The sequence below is a fragment of the Lampetra fluviatilis genome, chromosome 50 (genome assembly GCF_964198595.1).
Source record: "Lampetra fluviatilis chromosome 50, kcLamFluv1.1, whole genome shotgun sequence".
In the NCBI taxonomy this organism is placed as follows: Eukaryota; Metazoa; Chordata; class Hyperoartia; order Petromyzontiformes; family Petromyzontidae; genus Lampetra; species Lampetra fluviatilis.
In genome coordinates, this window is record NC_136324.1 from 1,755,799 (window position 1) to 1,768,796 (window position 12,998).

Below are 12,998 nucleotides of genomic sequence, written 5' to 3' on the forward strand. Positions count from 1 at the left end.
ATTTTTGCTTGTGGAAAGGAAATGAAATACTTATGACAGGCCAGAAAACTATGAGCACAAATAAATAAATAAAATCTCAGGACATTTATCATCAACACTAACCTGGAACTGAGAAAAAAATAACACAAGCCAATATTTCAAGGCATGACCCATTCCTGACAAACGCACTAGTCGTATTTCCCAGATACCGTGTTTATCTACATTTTAAATCTTTTCAAATAATATAGAAAATCTATTTACTTGTCTGCCTGCATGCCTGCTGCATGGCCATCTGTCTTCCAAACAAACATAAGCAGGTTTACTAAGGTGAAGTTAAATTCCACCCAAAACCGCAAAACGGTAATATTCAGTGCAATTTTCTTGTATTTTTATTTAAAATAATATAACTCGATCCAAATCTTTGCTCCTGTGTCTGAATAAAACACATGTCTCAAGCCTGCCAGCCAAGAATATTAACACCAAGGGTATATAAACTAGAGTAAAAGCCCAAGGCAAGTAAGTAATCTATCCTAATTAAACCTTCCAACCAACATTTTCGTCTAAGCCTCATTTATTGCGACTAGATTTAGCGGAAAAGCCATTAATCTGACAATGCTGCTTTCGAGCACTAACAGCCAATACCCAACACAAGAATGCATAGGTAGCAATCACCAGATACATGGAGCACAGCGAACACACACTTGATACCGATTGAAAGCAAACAATTAGACGTGACAACACATCCAACATGGAACACGTTTTCCCTCAAAGCTGATGAAGGGCATTCGTATATATGGAGAAAGACATTCATGTTAAAATTTGAAATTGGTAACATTTCTATAATTTAACCAAATAGTTTTAATTCCTCCCCCCCCAAAAAAAATTCCACACGTGTTGACCTTAAAATTAAAGACACGCTTCACGCTCGCTGCCATAAACTCATGAGATATTGACAGAATCAGGGCGAATAGATTTGCGGACGGTAAAACCGGCTCTGGCACAAAATGCCTCCGACCTCAAAGCACTGGCAGGTCGTCGCAAAGCTGAGCTTCGTCATCGGGGTCAGACGAGGCCTGCGAGGGCGGCCTGGACACGACGCCGTCCCCACTGCGCCACCCCAGTGCACGCATGGCCCATACGTCGCCGGCATTTATGTTTGTCGCAAGCAACCTCACTTCGTGCAAACCGTCAATTTGCAATTCTGCCCTTTTACACGTACTGTACGGTAACTTAACGGGATCGTTGTGAGAACACGTGCTCCGAGCGTGGCATTTTATCATCGCCGTGAGCACGCAACGTCAACGGCTATAGGTTAAGGCCGCACGGTGATAATCGGTGTTTCGTGCGCGCTCACTGGTTCCAGTGAGGTTAGCTCGAGTCTCTGGGTCACCCGTTTTGTTCTTCAAGTTTTGAGATATCGTGATGAGCTCCTCCAACTGAGGTCGCCTCTGGTCCAGGTCTGCCAACACCCTCTGTGTAGATAAAAGGGGTTTGGGGGAATTTGGGGGTTGGTGGAGGGAAGAAAAATTGTTTACAGACAATTAGAGACAGGTAAAAGCGCAGCCCTGGAATTACTTGACCACGTCACTGCTGGCCAAAGAACCCAAAATAGAGGGACTCTCGAGAGAGAGCCCATCTGGAGGGCATTTTGACCTCTTCCACATTGGCCAAGCATCTTGCGAGAAGTTAGATTACCTGCAAATTTAACCGACTATACTCCATCTGCTGGCTGCGCAGATGCCGCGGGGGTTCATAAAGTTGCACAGCGCTTTAACTGCCATGCTCGGGAGATCGGGCCAGCGACCTCTGGATTGCAGGTCCAGTGTTGCAAATCATTATACAACGGTGGCATCTTGTGTGGTGGGTGGCGAGCGGTAGTGTAGCGGTTAGCGCCGCGCTACGAATCGGACGACCCCGATGACCATTTTCTGAACCGGTCATGGGCCTCACCCTAGGTCGACTAAATCTCAAATGAGCACCTGCTGTGGTGTGTAAACATCACCACTGGGGAAACAAAGGCGGCCGGGCGTGATGTTGGCCACCCACCCCCTCGTGTGCCGTGCCGGCCTTCATAGGTGCTCGCAAACAGCACTTGCCCCAACAGTCTGTTGCAGGCTATATGTGGGGGTCTTTGTCTTTGTAGTGATTATGATTGGTTGCAGCAGGACAGGAAACGTCTCCGCGTTTTGCCACTCTGTATGGAGCAAAACCGACAGAGCCCTCGGCCCCCTGCATTCGATGTGAAGTGCACCGTGGATGAATCGTCGGATTCCCGTGCCGTCCAGTAATTTGCGCCGACTTAAAAGGGCCTGTGATGTTCACATTTTCTAGCAGTTCTGGGACAAAAACACGAGCAATCTGCTCTTATTAATCAATGATCAAAATGTCTCTCGCTGTCCGAGAGTGCCCTGTTTTTGCGTGACCCTCATTACTACTTGATGTCCGAAGCAAACAATGTTTTGCAACTCTGATGACGATGATGTCAATATATTCCATATTATGTGTGGTTTGGATGATGTCGCTGACAGTGATTATTTTGATTACAGGGATGTGTTCCGTATCATTCAGTATTATACCATTATGAAACACAATTTGTCGTACATGTGCACAGACTATGTTTTATTTGTGCCCTTGAAAAGGCACTACAGAAGAGCCTTGTGAAGGACCAATCACCATCGGGTCTGGATGAATTATTTTATAATCAATAGATATTGCCAATGATAGCATACTGATCGAAAATATGGTGACCAACAATGAATACGTCACCTACGATGGAAAGCAGATAAAGCGGAATGGGACAGTTCATGCTGTGACTGGGAGGACAGACATGTTAGCTATTATAATCATGACGAAGGAACACAAATGGACCTGGGCAGGATTAATTGCTATAAAGCACCACAATTTGTCAACAGCTAAGGCATTGAAAATACACACGGGTCTGACCGAACAGGGGATGGAGTGATAAAGTGTATGACTTTCTGTGGTCAGGTTGCAGCCGTTTAAAGCTGTGAGTGGCATTGCTGAATATCAAAAACCATTCATCCAACAGCAGATGGAGAATGGTTTCTGACTGTAAACAATAATGTCGTAGTAGTAATAATAATAATACGCACGTGAATTATGATCACCAGTATGCCACCATTATTTCTGCATGATTCAGGGAACCCTCGAGTTTCCTGGAAATTGAACGCCATCCCTCTTTGGTGACAAGCTAGGAATTTACTTGTGATTTCAAGGGTGGTTTTGTTATCAGTGAAACAGGTTTGGCTTGATCAGTCAGGTTAATTAACTGTCTGTTGTCTTAGATAAGCAAACCTTCTGAAGGGCAAATCAAAACACACATTCACATTCGCCACCAGCATTTGTATGTGAAAAACACACACACGTAGTGAATTGGTGACTGCACGTTTAATTATAAAATTTTAATAAAATAAATTAGCAATTGTTATTTTTTTTATAATAATGATAAACAATTATTTAAATCTCTGTGAAATCTGTTCAAATGTCAACGTGCCAGGCATACTTTTAAATAATAAAAATTATGTATAGCCCTTCATCACTCCACTGCTGGATAAAGTAAAGGTCTCATCATTCAATTGTTGGTCATGGTGGTTGTTTTGACCATGCTTCACTAGGCTGGTCAATGCGAGTTGGTGGAAGTGGGTGGTAGTGGGGATCAGGACCGATTGAAGTATCACTTGCTAACTCATGTTAGCTGTGGTCAGCTATCGAACCAAGGTCACCAGGTTCATAGAGCATTGTGCCAACCACTGACCTGCCACTCCACCCTAACGCGTCTTGCATGTGGTATTACGAAACACCTTGCAGCGTTTGACTCATGACACTGTGCCAATGCGATTCTGGCTTGCTCAGTTCCATCCCCTATAATCTCTTCCTTTTCATTTCTGCACTCCGAGATGATTGCCGGGTTATGGGCACAATGTAAATGTTGTTTGTTTTTACGTTCCAAAGTCTTAATGAACTTAGTATGAATTTACGCACGCGTACACAATGCACGTCTCTGCCAGTCTCCATATCCCTTTGCGTGCAGCTGCGCTCGCAAGTGCACGTTAACGCGCGTCCGTGCTTTACGAACAGGAGTGTGCGAACGTACGTGCGCAAGTGGACATCTGTGAAAAAGAGCTTCATAGCTCATCCGATTGCTCCACGCTTACTTGCAGCTTCCGCATTGCTTCCGATATCTCGTCCAGGTCCCCGACGGTGACAACGTGCGAGCGGATCATGTGGTCCTGCAGCGTGAGCCAATCGGTGAGCTCGGCCGCCAGCGCGGGGAGCGGCGGCGGCGTCGCCGTGGCGCCCGCCTCGGGCTTCATGGCGATCGTCTCCTTGGTAACCGTCACCACGGTGAGGGTCTGTACAGCTGTGTGGGCTGCCACGGTGCGTGAGTGCGTGCGTGCGTTTTTGCGCGTGTGGCGAGGGGGAAAGAAACAGCAGTAATTAGCTAAATGCGTGCGTGCATTACACGGGCGTTTGAACTCCTGTCACCGGGCTGAAAAAGTCAAGGCAAAATATAATAAACATATATTGGTTTCAAAAATACATTTTATTGTAACATGTGAATATATTTTCCAAAGCAATTTCATTTAGGTGCATTTTTTTCTCGGTACACGCCTACATTCCACGTACACTGAGAACTGCAACTTGCCTACATCGTCGCTCATTTACATATTAATTTGGTACTTAACAAATGCATTCACCGAAGGAGCTTGTCGGGAAAAGTCAATTTGGTTCTTGCCATGTTTCCCATCAACTGGGCTCTGCTGCAGCATCAATTGGACAAAGTTATTAACAGGCAGGAGGCACGTAACCTTCGGGGGAGAGGGGGTAGGGAGAACAAAGAGTCTGCTTTTTTTTTTACTGCAGCCATGCCCAAGTGCATTATGTGTATTTATTTTTGTTTGTTCATTGCATTAACAAAAATAGGAAATAATTAAACACGACAGAAAAGGACACACATTTATTATTCAGGGGCATGCAGACCACAAGTATTTTAAAGAGACGTTCTCCCTTCTTAAAAAAAACACATTATCTTCTTGGTTCTTTCGGTAAAGTCACGTAGTAAAATAATAAAAATAAAACATAATAAAATAATTATCATTTTATTATGTTTTATTTTTATTATTTTATTACTTCCCTTCTACTGAAGTAATTATTTTATTATGTTTTATTTTTATTCTTTTATTACTTCCCTTCTACGTGACTTTACCGAAAGAACCAAGAAGATGAATCCCTGCAGTCACGAAAGCTTTAAATCGAAAAACACATTACTTGAATGTACAAGTCAGGGTATGGACATCCGTGAAAAAAAAAACCTCATAGCTCATCGGCTTCATCCAGTCTAAATAAATATTCTCATTCTCGTGATCACGCCTGCCTTCATAGCGAGCGCCTACGAAGGCAGGCGTGGCGCTTGACGGAGCGGCGTGGTCGGAACCACTCGTGGGCACCTCCGTCTCCCCAGCAGTGCCCCCATGCTACTCATTCGAGGCCGAGTCGACCCAGTGAGAGACACAGGACTGAGAATCAAACAACGGCCGCTGACGTTCGCGGACGCTCGGGTCGCCGGGCGACACCGCGCGTCGCACGCGGATCGCTCAGCTCCTGCTCCCCCGCTCGGAGGCAAGCGGCAACGAATACAAAGACACAGACACACACGCACGCACGTGCGCACGTGCGCCGATTTCTCATTCCCTCCTCACCTCCGGGCACTTTCTTCACCTCAGGCGTTGCCTGCTTGAGGTCTCTGAGCAGGTCATTCAAAACTGCCCAGTCGGATTTGAGCTGTACCAGCCGCTCCTTTGGGGAAACAGGCAATAAAACATTACGCTCATTATGTCGATTTTTGCATGACAATGCGTCTCTGACATCCCAACACACGCGTACCAACAACGGCTCTGTACGCATCCCACACGAGCGCAGCGGTAGCAGCGAGACTGACACTGCCGTGCAAGCGACGCCGCTTTGTTGTTTCACCGCGAGCTCCTTGGAGCCGCAGCTCTGACCTCCCTTCCATTTGAACCCCCAACTAAATGGTGGCCACCTCCAATGGTGCATGTGTAAAATGAGTCAAGTAGTTGGCGAAACCAGACCTTTAAGAGTGGCCTTGAAAATAACATCACTTCCTTGCCACTGGCCCGCCCATCCACTGTTGAGAAATCTGGGTAGCTCTTTCATTGCTCACAGAGAAGTCCAACAGCATTTACGGGTCACAGTCCAATCTCGCCAATTCTCCTCAGATCTGATACCTTGTTGCGAGGTTCTCATTGCCCCACACTTTCGGGGCTGACGGACAACATTTTCTAACAATGATTTTCAGTGGAAAAGGACCATCACTGCTTTGACAAGCTGAGAGAGAGGTAATGTATGATACCAATTTCATGCTGTCAGCTTGAAAATAGGCAAACAAACTATGTATAAGCAGTTACATCTGAACGGTTGGTTGCACTGACCAACCGATGTTTATCGTTCCTGTGTCCTTGCACTTACACAAACACTCATGCTCCTTCATACCAGAGAAAACCAATAAAGAAGTATTACCAGAAGTCAGACATAACGTTCAATATGAACGCGTAACCTCCAAAATGCATTACTTATATCAACATCAGGAGGACGAGCCAAACAATCATATTGCCAACACTTTTATGCGCATGCATATACTGTATACGCATAAATATGAGACAGATATTTCTACACGAGTAGTATAATTCGCTTCCCTTGCCTCCCAAGTGCACGCATCACGTGTTACTCATTCAAAGTTGAGTTGACCTCGAGGAAGCTCAGTACAAGTTCATACACCATATGTCACTGGTGTTGTACATGATCACTAAATAAACACACATAGACACTCGACATGCACAGACACATTCGCACCCACAACGCACACACTCTAATCGCATTCCCACATGCCACTGCAGACTTCTGGATCGCTGCGCATTGGTGCCTGCACACACTGGTAAAAAGTTAAGGTGCAGCCCTGCAATTTCTTGCTGCCATCACTGCTGCCAGAAACGCCTCCACGAGCGAGAGAGTTCCTCTTCTGGGTATTTTAACCTCTTTGTCTAGGCTCCGGTCAAACGTCTTGGAAGAGGTGGGCGTACGCAGACTTCATGCCACCACACGTGAGCTGCCGATCGACTAGCGTGACCCCATTAACACTTCTGGGTGGGATTCAAGCAACTTGCACCGTCCTTTCAACTGCCGTGTTCGGGGAGATCAAAACCGAAGCGGCGACCCCGCGAATCGCAAGTCCGATGCGCTGTCCACCGCCCCACGGACGCATGGCGTGCACATGGTTACAGCGACCTCATTTGTCCCATGCGTCAGACATGTCGGAGCAGTTGATACCTTTGCGGCTGGATTTAGAGTCTCCTTCCTCTCCAGCCGCTCCGCTTTTGAGATTGTCTCCTCTACATCGGCCTTCTTGGCTCGCACCGTCTCTTCAGCGGCCTGGCCACAAACAGAAAACCGCACGCGATTATTTCTGTTCGTCTGCACCGAACACACTTAAAGCAGCCACAAGGAGCTGCTGAGACTCAAAAGCTTTTGAATTACATCCGTTCAAAATTAATTAAACCGGCATTCAGTTTGATCACTCACATTATTAATTGCTTCCTAACAGAGGGCACTTAGACTTAAGTACAATTAGTGAAATTACAATAGAAGCACAATTACAGAAGAGAGATGATGATGATGATACAAACATGCGCATGTTGAGGATGTCATGAAATATACCAGCCCATCTCTCTCTTCTTAAGTTTTATTTTCATCCTTGTTCCAATCGCTATGCGTTATTGCCGTGCTTTGTTGAATTTGTTTTACTTTTTGTCATGTTGGGTCAGCCAGGTCTCTCTTGCAATGATACTCGTCCTGGTCTCTTGAGTTCTCTCTTGCTACAACACATCGAACTTGAACTCTTCTTTGCACAAACACTATTGTACAGTGGCAAATGGCTAAATCAATGCATAGGAGATTGGGTGCTCATAACTAAAATATTAATAAACATAGCAGGCATGCGTCATTTTGCCAGAAACCTGCCACCTTTCTTCAATTTATGTATTTTTACCTTCATACAAGTCAGCAGCAGAAGCTGCCTTCTGGAAGAAAGGCGATCCGAGAGAGCATTGTGTAGATACTAGGCTTATTTAGAAAAAGTACCTAACTTTTTAATTAGGCAAACAAATCTAACATGCACTAAAGTATAATTTATAAGATCCGTGATCACTACACAATTGTTCCGGCTGTTCAAATTCATCATCCAAACATTCACAACACAACTTGGTCTACACATGGCTAATTTGGCATGCATTTGTAAGCACTAATCAAGGCCATAATTGATAGGGTAGTGATAACCTATTCTTTGAACAATTAGCTGTCTGCATATCAACTTGAACGGGTTTTGCTCAACCAATAAAAAAACAACGCTTCATCATCAACAGCTGCAGAAGCAGTCAGTCATCCATGTCATGGACACACACTTGCACAGAGGCTGTTTGCAACAGTAATAGGAAAAAAACATATCCCTTCTCAAAATTTAATTTCATCTCTGAATTCTGAGGATTTTTTTCCATCGGTGACAGGGTTCGCCATCTGCCTTATGCAGAATTGCTGCACACAACGCTTTTATTTTATTTTGTTGTGGACTAAACACAAATCTAGATGAAATAAATGTGCGAAATAGATTTGAAGAATAATTTATTGGACAAAGCAGCAGTAATCCGAAACATACAGACCCAATTCCACGTAAATAGCCTCGTTACTGGACTAAGTAAAATAAACGTGTGAGTATATAAATCCTACCTTTTTTGTTATAATGCTAGATTACCCGTACTAATGCGCTTATGCTGACACTGGCAAAGATATAACTGGGCATGTAATGTTTCATTAATTATTTCAGAAGTTCCAACTGTCGACAAATATGGCAGTAACAAAAACACATGTACTTGTGTGCGTGTAAATAAGTAGACGACCTTTATTTATGACGAGTTAAGAGCCCATCGATGGTTAAATGGTGGCACAGTGGCTATTACACCACGCTCTGATCGCAGTGGCTAGCACAATCCATGATGATGCCACAGTGGCTAGCACACGACACTTGGTTCTCCGCTCCTTGAGTTCGATTCCCGACCATGTCTAACATCAGTGGCGAGTGACATCTGAACTGGTTCTGGCCACACCTACCACCCTCCACGGTATGGTAAAGTATGGTGAAACAACAACCACTGTTACCCAACACAGAATGGAGAGGGGGTCTTGTTTTCTTGTTTGTTATTGTTTGTTGTTACTTTCTACCAGCAACATCTCACTGAGACTCAGGTCTCTCTCTTTGGAAGATTTGTGGGGTTTTTTTTTAGTTTGGCTTAGCCAATGCTTTCTTCGACAGAAAATAAGGGTTGCGCCCAGATGAAGAGCCAAAGACACACGTGTGGGGAAAGAACATTCAAATTCTGCATGGATATGTGAGCACCCTCTTTCATGTGCTTTCACACAAAGGCTCACTAACCTTGCAAGGTTGGCCTCTCACTCAAATGGTCCCACTGTTATCTAGCAACGCACCTATATCAAGCGTTACGAAAATACACATTTCACCCTGGCAAAATCTGAGCACATATCTAGAATATTCACGGATGCGTCGATTAATAGCGACGAGTACAGCCGTAACACATGCACAGAAGCGCGCGCATCTACAAATCGAGCGTTTGAACGTGCACGCAAATTCTATGCAAGATACGTGCGGACGAATCTCGTGGCCTTGAGGACGCACAACGGGGAACAACGCAGAGCGAGGGAGAGCGAGAGAGGACAGATGCAAATGTGAAGGCGTGCATTATGCAAAAATAACGATTCTTTCAACGGAATCGTTGACTCAAACCATGACGATTCAACACAGCCAGAGGGTGAATAGTTACCCACCAAACGAACATGCATATCAGTGCCACATACAATACCAGTACACTCTGTTACCGCATATGAAAGTACACTTTAAATAAATTAATCATTTGCATTCCAAACACCCCCCAAAAAAAAGCTATAATGTTTTTTTAAAATTGTGATTTTAAAAAGTTAGTTAACAAATTAAACTTTGGCCAGTTTGCTGCATTAATAAATAAACATATAATTACACTCCTGCTTCAATAGAGATACCGTATCTCTTCCAGCGACTTGTAGCAAAGTTTTACTCTTTCGCTGTGACGTCGTAACTAAGTTGGTGTGTTTATCATTGCCCTCCCTTTTAATTAGAACGTAGGTTACTTAAGCAATATTCGAGTTGCCGATTGATGACGGTAAACTCGAGGAAGTGCGAGCGCCCGTGCGTTCAATACAACTCAATACAACTCATTTTGGATCCAAGGTTGCATGTGCACAGCGAAGGGAACATGCAAATGCATTTGTATTGTACACAATTAAGCCCGTGCTGGCTGTGAATCTCAATCGGCCTTGCGAATCACAATTGGCAGAACTCACGCTGAGCCCCCACTCCCTTGGCAAGGCCCGGTGATGTCCCGACGAGAGCCTAATGCATAATAAAACTGGCCAAGCCTTCTGGGCCACATTGTGCATGCACACCATCTGCAGTGCTTTGTAGGAGCAGCTCCACAGATTAGGTGTCTGCAATTTTCTTTAGTCCAGTAACTCTCTCCGCAACCCTGTGGATGACACTATGTGGAGATGGGTAGCTCTCAGATGCGTTTTCCGGTTGTTACCACCCTTTGTTCTGCACGATGTCATCGTCATGACAATGTCATTTGTTATAGTTTTATATTTATATTATTTTATTATTTCCCTTCTACGTGACTTTACCGAAAGAACCAAGAATATGATGTCATTTATATACCTGGAAAAATGTCTCACCGAGTCGATATGTTCTTTTTTTTGCCAATTCCATTCATGTATGTTGAACTTAATTCGCACTGAACATAGCTAACCATGCTAATCGGAGTATTTTGCATTTTGTTGGACACTAAAGCACCTAGAGAAAACTCACACAAAAATCAGGGGGAAATGCTCAAAGCTCCATGCAAATGGATTCAGGAATTAAAATGCTGTGCTGCCATATAGTGGCCACCTCGCAGCCCAGCATGTTTGGGCATTTTAGGTGATGCACACAAAGCCCTCTCCTCCAGTGCACTGAATTACTGGCATGTGCGATGCCACGGTCGTGCCTAGCATATTCATTTTCTGAGAAAACCCGTAACCAAATTGAGTCAGAGTAATGAATGTGTTACAAAACAAACAAAATGCCACCACGTAGATTGTTAAAATGTTATTTAAAGACTTATGGGTCAGAGAGCAATTACTTGGCAACTGTGTTGTTGCAAGGAAAATTAGCCATCATACTTCTGGGCGTCCTCCATGTCTGCAGAATATAATTGAATGAACATTAAAGAACCTAATCTATTTAGTGTGATGTAGTGATGTATAAATATATATTCTAAACCGATGTTTCAAATGAAATACGTACAGAATTTTGCAATATTTAAGAGTTGAAACAATTTAACGACAGCACGGTGTCTTTATGATGATTGATTTGGAATTAAATCCAATGATATACAATCACTGTAACAGGAAACAGCATTACTTTTTCTTTGATTATATTATATTTGAAAAAAAATTGTAACTGTAATATTCGAAGAAAAAAAAACTATTTGTGAAGATTCAGCTGCAAGAACGAGAGGGCACAGGAAGGTTTCGGACAGATAAAACATTTTCACGCATAATTTTGCCCGCACCCGTTGTTCATTCATCAGGCCGAGGGGGGGCCGAACAAAAAACAGATGAATGTTTAATTATGCTCGACGCATTCAATTCTTCTGACCGCATTACGTCTGGTGTACAACAATTTAAATTTGCAAATTATGTTCAGTAGACTCATCTCTCTCTCCCTCCACATCCCATATCCACGCAGATTACTATTATAGCTCAGAGGCATCTTAAATAGCAGTGATCAAGCAGCGGTCTTGGTATCTAATTCGGTGCAGTCCAGAGGACCCGAGTGTACATGCCATAATTAAATGGCTACAAGCAATTGGGCCCTCCTAGAGTGAACACACAAATCATATTACTGGCACATCTAGTGGCTTGTGGCACCTTTGTAACAGCAACGTGCAATGTATGTAAAATACCCAAAAGAGCATGTAAATGCACACTTACACAAACTCATATTTAAACAACAATGTATTTTTATTGCCATATTTAAAGATGTTTTTTTATTTTGTTTCCCATTAGCAGCTCCAGCAGAGTCAGCATTGTTGTCCGTCCAACGTCTACTGAGAATATATTCTTAACTTTGAAAGGTGCCCACCGAATTAGGTGGATATTTAAATACGATTAATGCCGGAAAGTTAAACTGCAGTAAAGGTCTGGCCACTCGTTCTCAGCATGTGACCATTTGCAAGGACTGCTAATCATCCGGCATTTTCAGCACACAAGCAAAGTGCCGACCAGGGCACATGCATTCTTAATGGGGTATCTGTTATGGCCATGACTACAATGCCCAAGTATTGTTTCTTCCCGGATAATAAAAACAAAAAACTAAGTTTCCTTCACTCTCAGTTTAGAATGTTACATTCAGCTGCCAGTCCGTTTGGTTGTTTACATAGTTTATCTGTTCAGTTAATAAGAAACGCAGTTTTTTTTTAATATACTAGCTCATGCAACATGTGCTACACAGAATACAGCGTTGTGTGTGTGTAATAGTAAGTGGTTTGAATATTTGACATTCGTTTGCTTGCACAATATCCCTTTTTGTGTTTAAAAAGCAAGTTATGAGCGAGTAAAAATGTTGAGCCAACAAACAGTTTTTATTACAATTACCCTACTAAATGAGTCAGACTCATGGAGATTCCTTGTGGGACTTTGTGCAAAAAGCCACTATATGAACGTGGAAATGTCAACACATTTCTGTGCCTTCAGTTTTGACTAGGGAATAATAATTATTATTGAACCAGTTGTCAGCAATTTTTAACCCCCTGTTTTGGCTGTGATTATTTGATGAACATTTC

At 43.4% G+C, this 12,998-nt stretch overlaps 1 protein-coding gene across 3 annotated transcripts in view; it reads right to left on the reverse strand.

Moving 5' to 3' along the window:
• The window catches only part of LOC144948610 (dystrophin-like), a 639,922-nt gene that overhangs the window by 141,732 nt on the left and 485,192 nt on the right, over positions 1-12,998 (reverse strand). For all 3 annotated transcript variants that reach the window (XM_078878206.1, XM_078878207.1, XM_078878208.1), the window contains 4 exons: positions 7,345-7,446; positions 5,700-5,796; positions 4,155-4,369; positions 1,334-1,451 (listed from right to left, as the gene is read on the reverse strand). In XM_078878206.1, coding sequence (XP_078734332.1) covers positions 1,334-1,451; positions 4,155-4,369; positions 5,700-5,796; positions 7,345-7,446 — 532 coding nt within the window. The remainder of the gene's footprint in view (positions 1-1,333; positions 1,452-4,154; positions 4,370-5,699; positions 5,797-7,344; positions 7,447-12,998) is intronic.